We start from the raw sequence: 22092 nt of genomic DNA on the forward strand, positions 1-22092 counted from the left end.
TCTGGGTGAACGCATCAGTCGTCTCAGGGGAGATGGTCTCTGTAGGAACACTGGCTTTAGCTCTAGGCGAGTGCCCACCATTTTGGCAGAGACCTAGAGCACTTCCCTGGGCTGTGGGCCTACAAGCAGATTACAGGGCTGTACCCTCACAAACTGCCGTGCAGCGCCCTGTTCGCAGCGCTCCCTACAGCCGTTTAAATCTCCTGCGGCTGCTGGGATGAGTGCAAAGACTCCCTGTGACTTTGGATGAGAAACTCTGATCAATTTGGGGGCAGAAATAGGAAGTGTGTGAATCACTTCACGGTGCTGGGAAAGTTATATCTTGTGTAAGCCACTGATTTCTAATTTCAAAACAAAGAACCCCGATAGCATCAGTATCAGTAAACTGTCATTATAAGGCATATTTTCATACGGTCTGGGTGAGGAAGCAGCAGAGACGGGAGTTAGCCTGGGGAGAGGCCTGTTCGTCAGCAGGTGTTCAGACCTCAGTCTTGAACTTTCTTCAAATCAGGTTCTGGCTTCTTTGATTAATGCCGGCTGCTATGAAAATACTTAGGCCCGTGTGCAGCATTTGGCTTGAGATGTGTACAGTATTTTGGTTAGAAAATCAGATAGTAAACCATATCAGACACACAGACAATGTTCTAAAAATGCCTCTCTTGCAGGTTTGAGAACATAAGAAGAAGATGAAAATGGGTGTATTACTACTGATGTCCTGCAGATGTCATGTAAGTTGATATTATAAAGCATTTCCGTTTAAGCTAGAGAGCTAAGCATGTATTTTAGCCTGTTAAAATTTTGATGCATATTCATGATTTTTAAATTACTGGAGCTGTCAGTAAAAGTTTGAAAACACTGGAGCTTCCTTTGCAGTACTGGGTAACTCCACACACTGACTGTAGGAACAGGGATTTCAGGCAGAAGCCATGTTGCAGAATCCCCTTTGATGTTCAAGGTTCAAAATGAATGGGACAAATTGTTAAAGGAAGAGCTTCAGCGGTATTGTCACGAGATGAAAAATCATCCTGCGCTTGGAGCCTCCAACATCTCAGTCAATGAGAGAGTGAGGGAATGAAAACCTGATCTCTGTCTAGTACCCATTTGGGAGAACAGGGTTCTCACTAGAAGCAAAGATATACCCAGGCAGAAGTGAAGCAAGGGGACCTCAGGCTACAAATAAGGCAGAAACCTGTAAGAGTGGGGCAATGAACTGCTGAAGCAACCTGCCTATGACTGTGGTACAGTCTCAGTTGCTGGTCACGAGGCAACTTCCTTAAAGAAAAGCTGTAGCTGCTCACACAGGGCTTAATTTTGGGAGCTGCTCTGGGCAGTGGTATCCTTTTGCAGGGTACCACCACTTGCAGAAACTTCCATGAGGGGACAGAGGAGATCTCTTGCGGCCCCAGAAAGCTCGAGGCATTTAGAGGAGCTGCCACTGGGTGATGGGTACCTGAGCCCCTCATTTCTTCTCCTGAGGTGCCTGCTCCCTCCTGCCGGGGACGGACTCTGCTCCTGGCTGGCTCAGGGAGGCAGGCTCGGCACCACGCAATGCACGTGTTGCTGCTACAAGGGCTTCTGGCTGCGTCAGCCCTTTGCTGTAGATGTGAGTCGCAGGGGCTTGGGAGAGTCCTAGTCTGTGAGTCCCTGGGGGCTGGTCGCTGCTGTCACAAGAGTGCTCTTTCTCTGCTGTCCTTGTAGATGGAGCTGTACAAAGCCTCAGGCAGCCAAAACCAGCTATTTTGCCTGCTTTTGAAGGGCCTCTCTCCTCTTCCATCCTTTGGTCGCCACTGCACCTTAAAAATCCAGATATGAAGAACTGATTTTAAAAGTTAGCGCACATCAATCATATGTTGAGGAAAATAAAATGGTCACACTTTACTCATCATCTCAGCAAATTCCCTGGGGAAAAAAAAAAACCCAAAACAACAAAACTTATGTTTTCCTCAGTAGTGGGCTCTCTTCTTAAAAAGTTCTTTTTGGGTTTTGGGGTTTGTTTTTGTTTGTTTGTTTCCCTTCTACTTAAGTGTTAATCAACGGCAACGGCTTGTACACAATTAAGGCATCACAGCTGGCACAGCCTCACTGGGTGGTACTAAACCAAGATCTGCTTCATCCCTGCTTCAGTCTCCCCCCTGACTCTGTCCCTGTCAGGAAGCCATAAGGAGGGCAGCAACAATGTGGCTACTGAGCACTTTCATCCTGACGGCTGGTTTTTCTTGTACGTGCCACGCTCACTTCGCTGCCTGCACATCCCCCGGTGGCAAAGGGGATGGTTTCTTAACTCAGCTTCACGTTACTAATTTTCTCTTTCTTTCTCACAGGCAGTTCTGCACAAGACTTGCAGCAGACCCCCATATCCATCACCAAGGCAGAAAGCAAAACAGTGCTAATCAACTGTCATGTCTCCGATCCTGATTTTAACAACGTTTTCATTCACTGGTACAGAAAGAGGCCAAACACGGCTCCCAAGCGCATTGCCTACATGTCCTCCCGGCTTTTCCTTGAAAACAAGTCTGATGATGGGAAATTTAGTATTGAGAAGGATGCCACCAAATCTGTCTGCACCCTGACAGTGAGCAAAGGAACTCTGCAAGACTCCGCTACCTACTACTGTGCTAGGTGGGATGCACAGCAGTAGAAAGCCATAGGGAACCTGCACAAAGACGTGCTCTGCTTCCTGAACCAGATCCTGAAGTGTTTGACAACAAGCAGGAACATCCCCACCCGACATTCCCCATCAGCCTTGAATCAGACACGCTTTACAGGCAGCCGCTGCGTGAGTTTACAGGATGGGCTAGCTAAGAGAAGGGAAGACCTTTGGATTCCCACCAGCCTTCAAGCTATGTCTTTGGAATAAATCCCCAGTTCCATCATTTGTGTGGCAGAACAGAAGAACATAAGGGAAAATAAACTTGAAGCACCACTCAGGACTGCAGATGTAATGTCCCCACTTAGTACTTCTCTGCTGCTAGAGAATCTTGGTTTATGTTCACGTTCTTTTCTGTCTGGAGCTGAGCAAGCCTTCCTTTAGATTAAAACACAAGTCTCTTAGCTGACTTCGGTGGGGCTTCGCATCGAACATGCCAGCCAACCTGCAAAAAAACTAGCAACTATACAACAGATACTTATATTTCCATTTTGCAAGCAGAAGGGCACTAATGTAAGTTCTTGCACCCCCTTTTCTGTTTAAGGCCAAAACCTGATAGTTAAAATCACAGGACCACTGTGTTCTGATCCCAAAGGACCCAGCATTACCGGTCTCCAGTAGAATCAGCCTGTTCACGGTTAGCTTTATCTCAACATCACCCGCCTGCTGTCAGGAAAGCCTCTCCACAGGATGCCCCAGTGAGTCATTTCCTTTCCTCAGCCGCAGCCCTCCATCCCTGCCTGGAGAGCTGTCGCCTTCCTCCCAGAGGCAGATGCCAGCGAGAGCCCTCGGGATGCTGCTGCTCCCACTCCTGGCCCTGGCTGCAGCCTGGTCCTGTACGTTCCCCTTGTCACCACGGCACAGCGCGGGGCAGCAGCAGCAGCAGCAGCAGCAGGAGGCACCCCGTATTTACAAGTGTGAAGGAACAGCAGGCTAAGAGTGTTTGTTGTGTTTTCTCTCCTCTTTCTAGATGGACAAGCACAAGTGCTTCTGAAGCAGAGTGTATCCATTACCAGAGGCCAAGGTAAAACTGCATGGATCAAGTGTATAGCTGAGGGCATATCCAACTTCCAGTCTGCAATTATACATTGGTACCGACATATCCCCTCCAAAGCTCCCGAACGGATTCTGTATATCGGATCAGGTCAAGCTTCGTATGACGACAATGCCTATAGGAGCAAGTATTCTTCTTCAAAGAGAGGTACAAATGTCTGCACTTTCTTAATCAACGGCATTAACTCCGACGATGAAGGTACCTACTACTGTGCCCACTGGAAGTCCCACAGAACTAGCAGACCACAGGCAGCCTCTACAGAAAGCTGCCTGTCCCCTGCGCAGCAGGCTTCCTGTCAAATGCAGAGAACCACGGTTGTACCTTCCTGCCACTAACGCATCCCAACAGGTTTAGGCTGAGTATGTAAGTATAAATAACGGGCAAGGAGCAAAGCAAAGCAATGCAGCGTGCTGCATCTCAGCTGGTATAATGCGCTGTGCTGTGCTGGGGGAAATAGGGCACTCCTGTGGGTGACGATGGCAATAACCGCTGAATTACACAGTGTCACAGACTGTCTTGGCTGAATACAGATACTTTCCCACATACCGTCTGAGCTAGCAAAAATGAAGCATATGGCAGGGAGGGAGCATGGAAGGAGGATATTTCCACTGACAGTCTAGCCTGGGAGACTTCAAATCCAGGTCGCAATGGAGATACTGGTGCTTCTCATCGCTGGTCACTCCCACCTTAATGGTTATGATGACAATGACTGTGTTTAACACCAAGACCCCTTAGGACCAGCCAGACAGCTGGGAGCAGAGCCACAGTGAAATTACAGCAATGGTAGTCACAACCCGTGTCCGTGGGAATGTGTCACAACACTCAAGTGTGTCATTTCCTCTCCTCACTGGGGGTCCATCCCCCATCTGAGGTTCATTACCTCAATTCCTACAGGCCCAGCCATCTTCTCTGAAAACAGCATTGCTGCAGCTTCTTCTTGCAGCTTTATCTTGGCCCTGCAAGATACCTGCCTCTCTGGCTTTCACATTTAAGTGGGCTAAGAATAAAAACAGAGTCTTCAAGTCAGTACACTCCACATTTACAATATTGGGTTTTTTTCTTTCATGGTAGATGTCTACACTACAAGATCTGACACTAATTCATGTCTCTATCACAAGGTCAACAGAAGAACATGAACTTTCTGTACTAGTTGTGAGATGAGACTCTTAGTTGTGTACCCTGCTATTGACAAAGCCCTTAGAAAAAAGAGTCCAGAGTAGATCATCTCTTTTGGGTCAGAAAAGGAGCAATGTTTCTCAGGGAAAAGCATGGTATGTGGTGGCTGCTGCCCAAGTAACCATTTGCCATGAAGTCTTTGCAGGGCACCTTTTGAGGGCTCTGAAGTGAGGGAAAGTACAAGAAAAAGCAGAGGGCAGCAAGCAGCTGGCTGCGAGCCATGCATGCTTCACCCTGGCTTTGCCACAGCCGCTGGGGCTCTCGTGCAAAGGAGGCTCCAGCTGTATTTGTCCAATTTGGTGCTACAACCCCACCATCAAGGCAGGCAGGCACTTGCACACAGTACTTGCTCAACCGCCTTGCTGTTTGCAGGACACTACTGCCAGAGGAACCGGCCCAGAGGAGCTGAGTGCCGTCCCAGGAGGACATCCTGGGGACAAACCATGTCTGGTGTAGAGACATAAGGCTGACCAGACACTTGGGAGCTGTAAGAGATGATAGTTAACTATGACTTATCCCATTTGGGCTACCAAAGCAGGCAGTATATTCTGGGAAAGGCTGGTGAAATGTCCTTCTGGGACAGCTTAGGGGTGCCTGAGGAGAGGAGAACATCCTTGGGAAGGGCCAGATCTCCACTGTTACTGCTCCTTTCTACACTGTTAGTGATGTGGTTTAGCTTGTCAGTAAATGTAATCTCCTCGATGGCAGCAAGCTGAGGAACGACCATTGGATGTGCTGAGTGAGTCATTTCCTCCTCCCGGTTGCTTGACGCTTTCTCCACCTGATGGGCTTTATAACGTTTTTGTCTCCATTTCATTTCCAGGTTTAACCGACATGGAAACCATGTTGCTGCTTCCAGTCCTTCTTGCAACTTCATTGTGGTCCCGTAAGCCCTTTTTCCTCTCCCCTCTCCTTCCCATGTGCCGACAACGCAGTCCTGGCTCCAAACTCCAGCGGTTTCTTCCCCTCACACAATTTCTCTGCTTCCCCAGCCAGGTGGAGACGCGCAGGCAGTGCCAGTGCAAACCCCAGCGCTGCAGAGGAAGGTGAAGGGCAGCTCTGCCACCATGGAGTGCAAAATGAGCACCAACGACTACGTGCACTGGTACAAGCACCTTCCCGGAGAGCCCCCAAAGAGGATCCTGTACGTGTCGGGACAGACACCTTATTTTGATGACAGCGGTGATAGAAGCAGAGTTCAAGTCTGGAAGCATCCTACTGAGCTGCTTTATCGTCTCACGATCGATTTTTTAACCCCAAGGGATTCTGGCACTTACTACTGTGCGTATTGGACGTATCAAGGCATCACAGCCTCAGAGGCGCAAAGACGAGCCGTACAAAAAGGCATTTTGCACTCTGAACCACAAGCTCTGAACTCTGCCAAAAATGCAGATACTTCCCTATTCCACCCACCTCTCGTGATTTTCTGCAGCCGGGTAGGAAAAACAGCATTGTACCGTGACAACTGTGACAAGTATCATGCTAATAAGGAGTATTATCATTGCAGTACTCACAGCTATCTGTACCATCCAGAACGTGGAGAGTCCCAGTCACTTCAGGGTAAATAGATGGGCCTTTGCTCTTAGGATGAAGGCTTGATTATCCTGCAAGCACTCACCTGACAGTGAACATGGCTGGTCTGTGTGTGTGGACAAACGGGAGCTGTAAATTTCTCTTCTCTATTAGAATCCTTGGAGCAAGCAGAGAAACATATCTACATCCCCTCAGTGCTTTCTCTTGAAAAAAAAAAAGACATGAATGTAAACGAAGGAGAGAAGACCAGATGATCTTGCACACCCTCCTTCATATTCTTCTTTTGTCTTCCTTTGCATTTCACTCACTACAAATTCCAAATCCATGTGCCCTCAGATATTAACTCTAGGTCAGCTTGCTTTCTTTGCTGACGTTGTAGGATGTGAGGATTCCTCACAACCAATCTAGGAGGTTTCTGGCATGAGTTGATGGCAACTTTCACACACAGGTGACTGAGCAGCCAGCAAGGAAGGGTGCTCTGCTGGGGCTCCTACGCACAAACAAGGGAGAACTGGTTGGGGGTGTGCAGGTCAGGGGCAGCCTTGGCTGCAGTGACCGTGAGCTGGTGGAGCTCAGGCTGCTGAGAGAAGGGAGCAGGGCAAAAAGCACAGCCCTGGACTTCAGGAGAGCAGACGTTAACTTCTTCAGAGACCTGCAGGGAAACTGGGGATAGATTACCTGGAAGCAGCCGAGGTACTCAATGCTTTCCTTGCCTCAGTATTCACCTCTAAGACCAGCCTTCAGGAATCCCAGGCCCCTGAGACCACAGGGAAGGCCTGGAGCAGGGAAGATGCACCCTTGGTCTTCCATGGAGGACAATCAAATCAGTGAGCACTTAGAACGAACAAATGTAATTCCACGGCGCATGACAGGATGCACCCACTAGTGCTAAGGAAACTTTCCCACAGTTATTTATTGGGAAGAGAGGCACCCTTTCCATCACCAACACACAGAGGCAGGGGTCTCTCCTTGCCTGCCTCTCCCTGCAGCCCTGCGCGCACGGGCACCTTTCCAGGCCGGTTAGCAACACGTGCTTAGCCCTGGCTTGCTGCATGTGGCCACAGCCAGCAGGAGGGAGGCCAAAGCAGCTCATCTCCCTCGCGCCTGGCAAGCTGCAGCCCAGGATCACCGGTCACAGGGGAGCGTCCCACGGCACCAGCCCCACTCAGTGAGATGCCCCTTCTGCAACGGTTGCTCACAGCAGCCCTCTCCAGGCTTGCTTTTCTTTCCCAGTCTTCCTTCCCAAGAAGTGTTTGCCTCTCATCTGAGCTTCGAAACAGAAATCCTGCGGCTGTGCATTTCCTCCCACCCTCAACACCAAAGCGGAGGCACATCCCCAAGGTGCAGCTGTCCCAGTCGCTGCCGGCTGATGGGCTCCAGCTGCTTCGGTGGAGGGCAGCACCAGCACAGGGGCACCCCGGGCACTTGGGTGTGCCGCAGCTGGGTGACTAAGCTGCAGCAGCAAAAGCAGCTCCCTAACTGAGTGGCTGAACACCTCCCATCTGCTCGGGCTCTCAGCACCTCTCCACATGCCGCTGGGGGATGGCACGCATTCACCATCCACCAACATGACCTCCAGGCTGAAACCTTCATGCCCAATACACAGCTTGAGCTGCTCTCCCTCACAACTGTGTTTTAGTGGCTCTGGGTCACGTTTTCAAGGGACACAATCATTCTCACCTCCACCTGAAAACCCAATGGGACTACAACCTTCTAAGCAATTTCAGCATTTGCCAGCCTGCAGGGGGTTTTCTAAAAATGTGACCCACCTGCTTGTGCACAGAAGACCTGCCCCTGAAGGCTGCTCAAGAGAGTGCCCTCCTCCTCCCACACAACACTCTCCCCATCTGGGCTCCCTTTCACCCTCCTCTGACTCTCAACAACAGCAGAGCCTGACAAGCAAACATGCTGCTGCTGGCAGCGCTTCTGGCCACAGCTGCTTGCTCTTGTAAGTCCTTCCCTATTTTCCTACCTCTCCTCACAGACACCCATGACTCTGCTGACAGGCACCTTCCCCAAATCCCTCCATTCCACCTAATTACTTTCTCCTCCTTTTTTTTTTTTTCTCTCCCTAGATGGATTTGCACAACGAATTCCCATGCAGAGCCCTATATCCATCACCAGGTCTAAAGGAACTACACGCCTGTACTGTCACGTTAAAGACATCTCTGAAGATTTTGGTGGCCTTTTCATACACTGGTATCAACAGAAGGAGGGTAAAGCTCCACAGAGGCTACTGTTCTTTTCATCAGGGTCAGCTTCAGTTGACAGTGGCTTTCAAGCAAACAGGTACATGGTTGAAAAAGTTTCTGGCCAGAAACGGTGTGTTCTTACAATAAAAGATGTAATTCCAGATGATGCTGCTACTTACTACTGCGCCTACTGGGAACCTCACTGTTACAGAAACTCTAAGATCATCAAGGCAATAAAAAAACCCCAAAACCCCTCCCTTAACATCTGAACCACAAGGCTGTAACTGTGTCACTGCCCTGTCTTCTTCACTCCATCTGACAGGAGCTGCAGAAAGGCCAAACCTTTTTCTGCTGCCCAAAAAGAACAGCTAACCCGCACAATTGTCCTTTGCAAAGTCTGGGTTGATGTTAACACTCCGGTCTTCAAACACACATCTACTATTTTAAGGGCAAAGGAAATCTTCACTGCCTGAAGACTTAGCACATAAATACTAGAAACTGACCTGCTTGTTTGGTGCTGTTTGCACAGCCATGGCAGGCGTCTGGTGGCCCTTGAGGGGAGCAAACATTGCATTGATTTTCTAGTCCAGCCACTGTTCTCCCAAAGGAAAGAGAAGGCAGGAAAAGAAAGACAACATGCTGAAGAAAGTGCCTCCGTGGTGGGAACGATTTGCTTGCCACAACCTAACACATCTTAGAAAAGGTTCCCCACTACAGTCTGCCTGCTCCACATGTCAGCACCTCTAAGTGCCTGGAAAAATTGTTTACCTAATTTGCATACCACAAAACCCCACACGGACCAATATAATTCAGAGATTTACAGTCTCTTATCTACCACAGCTGATGATGCGCTGCTTAGAACCATCCTCCTCTTTCATTTCATGTTAAGGCAAATAGGACAAACAGGGTTTTCTGGAAGATAGACGATTTGAGGAAGCTGTCAAGTTTGATGGCCTTATTTCAAATTTGCAGTGAGTTAGGATGTGGCCCTGGGCACAGCAAGCATGTCAAAGAAGAGCCTGAGAGGAATAGTTTTTGCTTGTGCCTTTAGCCCAATATACGCCTACTCCTCAGCTTTTCTTGTCTTGATGAAGGGTGTTATTGCCTACTTGAAATGCTGGACCATCACACAGAATGAGCTTTGGGACTTTAGAAAGAAGATTAGGCAGGGTGCAAGTTAACACTAAATACCATCCGCCCCAGGTCTTGAAAGTCCTAAACACAATGTGAAGTTTAGTACGCAAGCGCTCACTAATTTCACTGAATCCTGTTGGTACCTTCAGGGCTAGGCAGTGGTGTGACACACAGCTCTCAGCCAGAAGTTGGTACTGTCATGTGCTGTCTTTATTCATAGGATCTCATGGCAGTTTTCCAAAGAGTTTCCTCTTAGTTCAGTGAATCGTCTTTATTTTTGTTCTTCTCTACCTTCTGTCTGCAGTGGCTTCCAGCTTCCCTCACTCCTGCGCTTGCAGTGCTGCGGTCAGCCTTGATATTTTTCTCAGGGACCCTTCCCTTGTGGTCCTGTCATGGTGTCAGAAAGTTTCCTGAACCAGGCTCATCCTCGTCATAGCATGTGGCATCACTGTGCCCATTTTATGATCGTAAAATTGATGTGGACCATTAAAAGCCCCATCCCCAGTCGTATCACCACCTCTACCACACTCTGGATCTCTCACTGGGAACCGGCACTTCCCGAGCTTCACAACAGCCACCCGTGGTCTGCCCACAGAGCGAAGCTCCATGCAGGGGAGACTCCCCTTCCCCTTGCCTTCCCCTTCCCTTCCCACTCACTCCCCCATTCCCACTGCTCCCCGCAGGAGCTCAGGGGACACCTTCCTCTGCCTTGACACACAGTGTCTCCAGCTGGCACCCAAGGAAGTCCCCTCCTCCTCCCATGCACCACTGCTCACGCTGCACCAGGGCCGGTTTCCTTCTCCTCGGAGTCTCAAACGACAGCAGAGCCTGACAAGCAAACATGCTGCTGCTGGCAGCGCTTCTGGCCACAGCCGCTTGCTCTTGTAAGTCCTTCCCTATTTTCCTACCTCTCCTCACAGACACCCATGGCTCTGCTGACAGGCACCTTCCCAAATCCCACAATTCCACCTAATTACTTTCTCCTCTTTTTTTTTAATCCTAGATGGATTTGCACAAGAAATTCCCATGCAGAGCCCTATATCCATCACCAGGTCTAAAGGAACTGCACGCCTGTACTGTCACGTTAAAGACGTCTCTGAAGATTTTGGTGGCCTTGTCATACACTGGTATCAACAGAGGGAGGGTAAAGCTCCACAGAGGCTACTGTTCTTTTCATCAGGGTCAGCTTCAGTTGACAGTGGCTTTCAAGCAAACAGGTACATGGTTGAAAAGGTTTCTGGACAGAAACGGTGTGTTCTTACAATAAAAGATGTAATTCCAGATGATGCTGCTACTTACTACTGCGCCTACTGGGAATCTCACTGTAATAGAAATCCAAAGACCATCAAGGCAATAAGAAAAACAACCCCAAACCCCTCCCTTAACGTCTGAACCACAAGGTTGTAACTGTGTCACTGCCCTGTCTTCTTCACTCCATCTGACAGGATCTGCAGAAAGGCCAAACCTTTTTCTGCTGCCCAAAAAGAACAGCTAACCTGCACAATTGTCCTTGGCAAAGTCTGGGTTGACGTTAACACTCTGGTCTTCAAACACACATCTACTATTTTAAGGGCAAAGGAAATCTTCACTGCCTGAAGACTTAGCACATAAATACTAGAAACTGACCTGCTTGTTTGGTGCTGTTTGCACAGCCGTGGCAGGCGTCTGGTGGCCCTGGAGCAGGGCAAACATTGCATTGATTTTCTAGTCCAGCCACTGTTCTCCCAAAGGAAAGAGAAGGCAGGAAAAGAAAGACAACATGCTGAAGAAAGTGCCTCGGTGGTGGGAACGATTTGCTTGCAACTGCCTAGCACTTCTAAGAAAATGTTCCCCACTACAGTCTGCCTGCTCCACGTGTCAGCACCTCTAAGTGCCTGGAAAAATTGTTTACCTAATTTGGGTACCACAAAATCCCACACGGAGCAATTTTAAACAGGTTGGGTTTTTTGCCTTGCCTTCCCCTGGCCTTCCCACTCACTCCCCCATTCCCACTGCTCCCCGCAGGAGCTCAGGGGACACCTTCCTCTGCCTTGACACACAGTGTCTCCAGCTGGCACCCAAGGAAGTCCCCACCTCCTCCCATGCACCACTGCTCACGCTGCACCAGGGCCGGCTTCCTTCTCCTCGGAGTCTCAAACGACAGCAGAGCCTGACAAGCAAACATGCTGCTGCTGGCAGCGCTTCTGGCCACAGCCGCTTGCTCTTGTAAGTCCTTCCCTATTTTCCTACCTCTCCTCACAGACACCCATGGCTCTGCTGACAGGCACCTTCCCAAATCCCACAGTTCCACCTAATTACATCATTTCTCCGTTTTATATTTTTTTTCTAGATGGATTTGCACAAGAAATTCCCATGCAGAGCCCTATATCCATCACCAAGGCTAAAGGAAGTGTACACCTGGAATGTCACTTTAAAGATGTCTCTGAAGATTTTGATGGCGCCTACATACACTGGTATCAACAGAAGGCAAATAAAGCTCCAGAGAGGGTGCTCTATTTTTCAGGGGTAACCACTGTAGATGACGGCTTCCAAGCATACAGGTACATAGTTCAAAAACTTTCTAGCCAGAAACTCTGCATTCTTACAATATATGACATCATTCCAGAAGACACTGCTACCTACTATTGCGCCTACTGGCATAGTCACCGTGGTAGATCATTAGAGATCACCTAGACAAATAGTCCCTCAGTGACTCAACCACAAACAACTTGAAAGATCCCCGCTCACATCCCCTGGTGTGGATGAGCTGCCTGGCCTCAGGCGCAGACTCTGGAGAAGCAGGACATGCTCGGTGCTGACTGATGCCTTGGAAGCATCAGCTGCCAAAAGCCAGAGATTTTGACCCAGCAAGTGCAAAGTGCAAAGGGGATCGTGCTAATCCTCTCTTAGACTCTTATTGTTCATATGATGGTTCTTAAATCTTACCTGAGCCATGCTCAGAACTGTTTGAAGATAGGCATAGCTGAAAGGCTACACTCTCTTCCTAGCTTCTGCAAGAAACCGCTTATTTTCAGGACAAGAAGGATGCCACCAAATCTGTCTGCACCCTGACAGTGAGCAAAGGAACCCTGCAAGACTCCGCTCCCTACTACTGTGCTAGGTGGGACACACAACAGTAGAAAACCATCAGGAACCTGCACAAAGATGCAGGTGCTCTGCTTCCTGAACCAGATCCTGAAGTGTTTGACAACAAGCAGGAACATCCCCACCCGACTTTCCCCAGGCAGGAAGGCAGGGAGGAAGGCAGGCAGGCAGGAAGGCAGGCAGGCAGGCAAGAAAGTAGGCAGGAAGGAAGGCAGGCAGGCAGGGAGGAAGGCAAGAAGGCAGGAAGGCAGGCAGGCAGGCCAAAGCACCAGGGAAAGGGGGAGCCTGCATTCAGGTGTCTCCCACGCCACAAGGAGCAGTGGGATGGGATGACTCAGGTGTGGAAGCAGACACTTTCCTTATTCAAGATGGCAGCAGTGTTCCAGATAGGCCTGAAGTTTTTTCCTAGCTCATGATTTCCTAGCTGAAATCAGAATAACGATCAATGTTGAATTCAGTTCCATGTGTTGCATAGCCCTCACCACTCATGTCTCAAAAATGGCTCGAATGAGCTCATCAAAACCACTTACTGGTTCTCTACACTGAGCTGGATTCACAGATTCACAGATTGGTAGGGGTTGGAAGGCACCCCCAGAGATCATCGAGTCCAACCTCCCTGCTAGAGCAGCATCACTTAGAGCATGTGCACAGGATGGCGTCCAGGCGGGTTTTGAATATCTCCAGAGAAGGAGACTCCACTACCTCCCTGGGCAGCCTGTTCCGGTGCTCCCTCACCCTCAAAGTGAAGAAGGTTTTTCCTCATATGCAGATGGGACTTCCTGTGTTCCAGATTGTGCCCATTGCTCCTTGTCCTGTCACTGGGCACCAACGAGAAGAGTCTGGCCCCTTCCTCTAGGCATCCACCCTTTAGATATTTATAAGCATGAATTAGATCCCCTCTCAGTCTTCTCTTCTCCAGGCTAAACAGACCCAGCTCTCTCAGCCTTTCCTCATATGAGAGATGCTCCAGTCCCCTAATCATCTTTGTAGCCCTCCGCTGGACTCCCTCCAGTAGTTCCCTGTCTTTCTTGAACTGGGGCACCCAGAACTGGACACAATATTCCAGATGTGGCCTCACCAGGGCAGAGTAGACGGGGAGGATAACCCCCCTCAACCTGCTGGCCACGCTCTTCTTAATGCACCCCAGGATACCGTTGGCCGCCTTGGCCACAAGGGCACATTGCTGGCTCATGGAGAACTTCTTGTCCACCAGGACTCCCAGATCCTTCTCCGAAATGCTGCATCCCAGCAGTTCAACCCCTAACCTGTACTGGTGGATGGGGTTATTCCTCCCTACGGCCAGGACCCTACACCTGCCCTTGTTGAATTTCATTTGGTTCCTCTCTGCCCAGCTCTCTAGCCTGTCCAGGTCTCGCTGAATGGCAGCACAGTCCTCTGGTGTGTCGGCCACTCCTCCCAGCTTAGTATCATCAGCAAATTTGCTGAGGGTGCACTCTGTCCCCTCATCCAGGTCATTGATCAATATGTTGAAGAGGACTGGACCAAGCACTGACCCTTGGGGCACACCACTGGATACAGGTCTCCAGCTAGACTCTGCACCAGTTATCGCAACCCTCTGGGCTCTGCCATTCTGCCAGTTCTCTACCCACCTCACTGACCCCTCATCCAATCCACACTTCCTAAGCTTGCTAACGAGAATGTTATGAGAGACAGTATCAAAAGCCTTGCTGAAGTCAAGGTAGACAACATCCACTGCTCTCCCTTCATCCACCCAGCTTGTCATGCCGTCATAGAAGGCTATCAGATTGGTCAGGCATGATTTCCCCTTGGTCAATCCACATTGACCCCTCCCAATAACATTCTTCTCCTCCTCCACGTGCTTATTGATAACCCCAAGAATAAGTTGCTCCATCATCTTCCCAGGGATGGAGCTGAGGCTGACTGGCCTGTAGTTCCCTGGGTCCTCCTTCTTGCCCTTTTTGGAGACGGGAGTGACATTGGCTTTCCTCCAGTCCTCAGGCACCTCTCCTGTTCTCCATGACCTTTCCAAGATGATTGGGAGTGGCCTAGCAATAACATCTGCCAGCTCCCTCAGCACTCGTGGGTGCATCCCATCAGGGCCCATAGATTGGTGGATGTTAAGTTTGCCTAGATGTTCTCTAACCCAATCCTCCTCGACCAAGGGAACGTCTTCCTTTTGCAAGACTTTTTCTCCTGCCTCCAGGCTTTGGGTTTCCTGATGGCCGACCTTAGCAGTAAAGACTGAAGCAAAGGCGGCATTCAGTAACTCTGCCTTCTCTGTATCCTCCATCACCAAGGCACTCACCTCATTCAGCAGCAGGCCGACATTTTCCCTAGTCTTCCTTTTGCTGCTGATGTACTTGAAAAAGCCCTTCTCATTGTCCTTGACTTCCCCTGCCACTTTTAATTCCAACTGGGCCTTAGCCTTCCTTGTTGCATCGCTACACACTCTGACTACATTCCTGTATTCCTCCCAAGTGGCCATTCCCTTTTTCCACATACTGTCAAATTCTTTCTTCCCTTTGAGTTTTTTCCAGCAGCTCCTTACTCATCCACGCAGGTCTCCTTCCTCCTTTGCTTGTCTTCCTGTTCTTCGGGTGGATTACATCCCTCTCTAACAGGTTCTAGTCAAAGAAATTCCTATTGTCATAAAAGCCCAAACCCTCGTGATGGCTCCAGCTACGTAGCCAGGAGCCGATATACATTATACGCCTACTCCTGGCTGCCCCCTTCCCTCCAGCTGGTAGAATGGAGGACAAGATAACTTGGGCACCAACGTTTTCCACTTGCACCCCCAGGGCTTTATAGTCTTCCTTGATTCTACCCAGGTTCCAGCTTGCAGCGTCATTCATGCCACTGATTTCTACTTTCAAAACAAAGAACCCCGATAGCATCAGTATCAGTAAACTGTCATTATAAGGCATATTTTTCGTACGGTCTGGGTGAGGAAGCAGCAGAGACGGGAGTTAGCCTGGGGAGAGGCCTGTTCGTCAGTAGGTATTCAGATCTCAGTCTTGAACTTTCTTCAAATCAGGTTCTGGCTTCTTTGGTTAATGCTGGCTGCTATGAAAATACTTAGGCCCGTGTGCAGCATTTGGCTTGAGATGTGTACAGTATTTTGGTTAGAAAATCAGATAGTAAACCATATCAGACACACAGACAATGTTCTAAAAATGCCTCTCTTGCAGGTTTGAGAACATAAGAAGAAGATGAAAATGGGTGTATTACTACTGATGTCCTGCAGATGTCATGTAAGTTGATATTATAAAGCATTTCCGTTTAAGCTAGAGAGCTAAGCATGTATTTTAGCCTGTTAAAATTTTGATGCATATTCATGATTTTTAAATTACTGGAGCTGTCAGTAAAAGTTTGAAAACACTGGAGCTTCCTTTGCAGTACTGGGTAACTCCACACACTGACTGTAGGAACAGGGATTTCAGGCAGAAGCCATGTTGCAGAATCCCCTTTGATGTTCAAGGTTCAAAATGAATGGGACAAATTGTTAAAGGAAGAGCTTCAGCGGTATTGTCACGGGATGAAAAACCATCCTGTGCTTGGAGCCTCCAACATCTCAGTCAATGAGAGAGTGAGGGAATGAAAACCTGATCTCTGTATAGTACCATTTCTGGGGAATAAATCTGGGAGAACGGGGTTCTCACTAGAAGCAAAGATATACCCAGGCAGAAGTGAAGCAAGGGGACCTCAGGCTACAAATAAGGCAGAAATCTGTAAGAGTGGGGCAATGAACTGCTGAAGCAACCTGTCTATGACTGTGGTACAGTCTCAGTTGCTGGTCACGAGGCAACTTCCTTAAAGAAAAGCTGTAGCTGCTCACACAGGGCTTAATTTTGGGAGCTGCTCTGGGCAGTGGTATCCTTTTGCAGGGTACCACCACTTGCAGAAACTTCCATGAGGGGACAGAGGAGATCTCTTGCGGCCCCAGAAAGCTCGAGGCATTTAGAGGAGCTGCCACTGGGTGATGGGTACCTGAGCCCCTCATTTCTTCTCCTGAGGTGCCTGCTCCCTCCTGCCGGGGACGGACTCTGCTCCTGGCTGGCTCAGGGAGGCAGGCTCGGCACCGCGCAATGCACGTGTTGCTGCTACAAGGGCTTCTGGCTGCGTCAGCCCTTTGCTGTAGATGTGAGTCGCAGGGGCTTGGGAGAGTCCTAGTCTGTGAGTCCCTGGGGGCTGGTCGCTGCTGTCACAAGAGTGCTCTTTCTCTGCTGTCCTTGTAGATGGAGCTGCGCAAAGCCTCAGGCAGCCAAAACCAGCTATTTTGCCTGCTTTTGAAGGGCCTCTCTCCTCTTCCATCCTTTGGTCGCCACTGCACCTTAAAAATCCAGATATGAAGAACTGATTTTAAAAGTTAGCGCACATCAATCATATATTGAGGAAAATAAAATGGTCACACTTTACTCATCATCTCAGCAAATTCCCTGGGGAAAAAAAAAAACCCAAAACAACAAAACTTATGTTTTCCTCAGTAGTGGGCTCTCTTCTTAAAAAGTTCTTTTTGGGTTTTGGGGTTTGTTTTTGTTTGTTTGTTTCCCTTCTACTCAAGTGTTAATCAATGGCAACGGCTTGTACACAATTAAGGCATCACAGCTGGCACAGCCTCACTGGGTGGTACTAAACCAAGATCTGCTTCATCCCTGCTTCAGTCTCCCCCCTGACTCTGTCCCTGTCAGGAAACCATAAGGAGGGCAGCAACAATGTGGCTACTGAGCACTTTCATCCTGACGGCTGGTTTTTCTTGTACGTGCCACGCTCACTTCGCTGCCTGCACATCCCCCGGTGGCAAAGGGGATGGTTTCTTAACTCAGCTTCACGTTACTAATTTTCTCTTTCTTTCTCACAGGCAGTTCTGCACAAGACTTGCAGCAGACCCCCATATCCATCACCAAGGCAGAAAGCAAAACAGTGCTAATCAACTGTCATGTCTCCGATCCTGATTTTAACAACGTTTTCATTCACTGGTACAGAAAGAGGCCAAACACAGCTCCCAAGCGCATTGCCTACATGTCCTCCCGGCTTTTCCTTGAAAACAAGTCTGATGATGGGAAATTTAGTATTGAGAAGGATGCCACCAAATCTGTCTGCACCCTGACAGTGAGCAAAGGAACTCTGCAAGACTCCGCTACAGACATTCCCCACCCGACATTCCCCATCAGCCTTGAATCAGACACGCTTTACAGGCAGCTGCTGCGTGAGTTTACAGGATGGGCTAGCTAAGAGAAGGGAAGTCCTTTCGATTCCCGCCAGCCTTCAAGCTATGTCTTTGGAATAAATCCCCAGTTCCATCATTTGTGTGGCAGAACAGAAGAACATAAGGGAAAATAAACTTGAAGCACCACTCAGGACTGCAGATGTAATGTCCCCACTTAGTACTTCTCTGCTGCTAGAGAATCTTGGTTTATGTTCACGTTCTTTTCTGTCTGGAGCTGAGCAAGCCTTCCTTTAGATTAAAACACAAGTCTCTTAGCTGACTTCGGTGGGGCTTCGCATCGAACATGCCAGCCAACCTGCAAAAAAACTAGCAACTATACAACAGATACTTATATTTCCATTTTGCAAGCAGAAGAACTAATGTAAGTTCTTGCACCCCTTTTCTGTTTAAGGCCAAAACCTGATAGTTAAAATCACAGGACCACTGTGTTCTGATCCCTAAGGACCCAGCATTACCGGTCTCCAGTAGAATCAGCCTGTTCACGGTTAGCTTTATCTCAACATCACCCGCCTGCTGTCAGGAAAGCCTCTCCACAGGATGCCCCAGTGAGTCATTTCCTTTCCTCAGCCACAGCCCTCCATCCCTGCCTGGAGAGCTGTCGCCTTCCTCCCAGAGGCAGAAGCCAGCGAGAGCCCTCGGGATGCTGCTGCTCCCGCTCCTGGCCCTGGCTGCAGCCTGGTCCTGTACATTCCCCTTGTCACCACTGCACAGCACGGGGCAGCAGCAGCAGCAGCAGCAGGAGGCACCCCGTATTTACAAGTGTGAAGGAATAGCAGGCTAAGAGTGTTTGTTGTGTTTTCTCTCCTCTTTCCAGATGGACAAGCACAAGTGCTTCTGAAGCAGAGTCAACCATCCATTACCAGAGGCCAAGGTAAAACTGCATGGATCGAGTGTATAGCTGAGGGCATATCCAACTTCCAGACTGAAAATATACATTGGTACCGACATATCCCATTTCCACTGACAGTCTAGCCTGGGAGACTTCAAATCCAGGTCACAATGGAGATACTGGTGCTTCTCATCGCTGGTCACTCCCACCTTAATGGTTATGATGACAATGACTGTGTTTAACACCAAGACCCCTTAGGACCAGCCAGACAGCTGGGAACAGAGCCACAGTGAAATTTCACTTATACAGCACTGGTGGTCACAACCCCGTGTCCGTGGGAATGTGTCACAACACTCGAGTGTGTCATTTCCTCTCCTCACTGGGGGTCCATCCGCCATCTGAGGTTCATTACCTCAATTCCTACAGGCCCAGCCATCTTCTCTGAAAACAGCATTGCTGCAGCTTCTTCTTGCAGCTTTATCTTGGCCCTGCAAGATACCTGCCTCTCTGGCTTTCACATTTAAGTGGGCTAAGAATAAAAACAGAGTCTTCAAGTCAGTACACTCCACATTTACAATATTGGGTTTTTTTCTTTCATGGTAGATGTCTACACTACAAGATCTGACACTAATTCTTGTCTCTATCACAAGGTCAACAGAAGAACATGAACTTTCTGTACTAGTTGTGAGATGAGACTCTTAGTTGTGTACCCTGCTATTGACAAAGCCCTTAAAAAAAAAGAGTCCAGAGTAGATCATCTCTTTTGGGTCAGAAAAGGAGCAATGTTTCTCAGATAAGACCGTGGTATGTGGTGGCTGCTGCCCAAGTAACCATTTGCCATGAAGTCTTTGCAGGGCACCTTTTGAGGGCTCTGAAGTGAGGGAAAGTACAAGAAAAAGCAGAGGGCAGCAAGCAGCTGGCTGCGAGCCATGCATGCTTCACCCTGGCTTTGCCACAGCCGCTGGGGCTCTCATGCAAAGGAGGCTCCAGCTGTATTTGTCCAATTTGGTGCCACAACCCCACCATCAAGGCAGGCAGGCACTTGCACACAGTACTTGCTCAACCGCCTTGCTGTTTGCAGGACACTACTGCCAGAGGAACCGGCCCAGAGGAGCTGAGTGATGTCCCAGGAGGACATCCTGGGGACAAACCGTGTCTGGTGTCGAGACATAAGGCTGACCAGACACTTGGGAGCTGTAAGAGATGATAGTTAACTATGACTTATCCCATTTGGGCTACCAAAGCAGGCAGTATATTCTGGGAAAGGCTGGTGAAACGTCCTTCTGGGACAGCTTAGGGGTGCCTGAGGAGAGGAGAACATCCTTGGGAAGGGCCAGATCTCCACTGTTACTGCTCCTTTCTACACTGTTAGTGATGTGGTTTAGCTTGTCAGTAAATGTAATCTCCTCGATGGCAGCAAGCTGAGGAACGACCATTGGATGTGCCGAGTGAGTCATTTCCTCCTCCCGGTTGCTTGACGCTTTCTCCACCTGATGGGCTTTATAACGTTTTTGTCTCCATTTCATTTCCAGGTTTAACCGACATGGAAACCATGTTGCTGCTTCCAGTCCTTCTTGCAACTTCATTGTGGTCCCGTAAGCCCTTTTTCCTCTCCCCTCTCCTTCCCATGTGCCGACAACGCAGTCCTGACACCAAACTCCGGCGGTTTCTTCCCCTCACACAATTTCTCTGCTTCCCCAGCCAGGTGGAGACGCGCAGGCAGTGCCAGTGCAAACCCCAGCGCTGCAGAGGAAGGTGAAGGGCAGCTCTGCCACCATGGAGTGCAAAATGAGCACCAACGTCTACGTGCACTGGTACAAGCACCTTCCCGGAGAGCCCCCAAAGAGGATCCTGTACGTGTCGGGACAGACACCTTATTTTGATGACAGCGGTGATAGAAGCAGAGTTCAAGTCTGGAAGCATCCTACTGAGCTGCTTTATCGTCTCACGATAGATGTTTTAACCCCAAGGGATTCTGGCACTTACTACTGTGCGTATTGGAGGTATCAAGGCATCACAGCCTCAGAGGCGCAAAGACGAGCCGTACAAAAAGGCATTTTGCACTCTGAACCACAAGCTCTGAACTCTGCCAAAAATGCAGATACTTCCCTATTCCACCCACCTCTCGTGATTTTCTGCAGCCGGGTAGGAAAAACAGCATTGTACCGTGACAACTGTGACAAGTATCATGCTAATAAGGAGTATTATCATTGCAGTACTCACAGCTATCTGTACCATCCAGAACGTGGGGAGTCCCAGTCACTTCAGGGTAAATAGATGGGCCTTTGCTCTTAGGATGAAGGCTTGATTATCCTGCAAGCACTCACCTGACAGTGAACATGGCTGGTCTGTGTGTGTGGACAAACGGGAGCTGTAAATTTCTCTTCTCTATTAGAATCCTTGGAGCAAGCAGAGAAACATATCTACATCCCCTCAGTGCTTTCTCTTGAAAAAAAACCAAAAAAGACATGAATGTAAACAAAGGAGAGAAGACCAGATGATCTTGCACACCCTCCTTCATATTCTTCTTTTGTCTTCCTTTGCATCTCAGTCACTACAAATTCCTACAACAGCCCAGGAAACCTAATTGTATTGTCACCATTTCTCACCTGATGTCTGCAGGACAGAACTGAAAACCTCGGCCATGGGCGAAGCCCCTAGCAAGCAGAGACTCTCAGGCCCTTTGGGTTAAGTGTACTGAGTTTTGCAAATCAGGTTCTATGACCAAAGGCTGCTTCTAGCAAAGCTGGCATTTGCCTGACAGCTAAGTCAGAAAACTGAAATAGTTCCTGAGTTAGGACAGAGTGCACATGCTCAGTATCCTGTGAGAGACTCCTCTGATGCCTCTGCACCTTCAGAAATAAGAACAAATACCTCCATAGTGGTGGTTTTCCAGTTCCACGGGCTCTCAGCATTGTTTTTGCTGGACTTTTGCTATGACTTGAATATGTGATGCCTTGCCATAGAGGTTTCTGGCCTCCTTAACTATTTGCAAAATAGGTTGTAGTATGTGTGCCCTCAGATATTAAATCCAGGACAGTTTGCCTTCTTTGCTGACATTGTAGGATGTCAGGATTCCTCACAACCAATCTAGGAGGTTTCTGGCATGAGTTGATGGCAACTTTCACACACAGGTGACTGAGCAGCCAGCAAGGAAGGGTGCTCTGCTGGGGCTCCTACGCACAAACAAGGGTGTGCAGGTCAGGGGCAGCCTTGGCTGCAGTGACCGTGAGC

At 49.0% G+C, this 22092-nt stretch overlaps 3 gene segments (V, D, J or C); all 3 read left to right on the forward strand.

The window, feature by feature from the left end:
- The first annotated feature begins 2156 nt into the window (after positions 1–2156).
- LOC129202989 (T cell receptor gamma variable 9-like) lies at positions 2157–2715 on the forward strand. The segment is given in 2 exon segments: positions 2157–2218; positions 2322–2715. Coding segments are annotated over 2 exon segments (360 nt in total).
- Positions 2716–5701: 2986 nt separating this feature from the next.
- On the forward strand, positions 5702–7122 carry LOC129202988 (Ig kappa chain V-III region MOPC 63-like). The segment is given in 2 exon segments: positions 5702–5763; positions 5874–7122. Coding segments are annotated over 2 exon segments (624 nt in total).
- Positions 7123–20121: 12999 nt separating this feature from the next.
- LOC129202392 (Ig kappa chain V-III region MOPC 63-like) lies at positions 20122–21135 on the forward strand. The segment is given in 2 exon segments: positions 20122–20453; positions 20564–21135. Coding segments are annotated over 2 exon segments (624 nt in total).
- Positions 21136–22092: the final 957 nt, after the last annotated feature.

The sequence above is a fragment of the Grus americana genome, chromosome 2 (genome assembly GCF_028858705.1).
Source record: "Grus americana isolate bGruAme1 chromosome 2, bGruAme1.mat, whole genome shotgun sequence".
Classification (NCBI taxonomy): Eukaryota; Metazoa; Chordata; class Aves; order Gruiformes; family Gruidae; genus Grus; species Grus americana.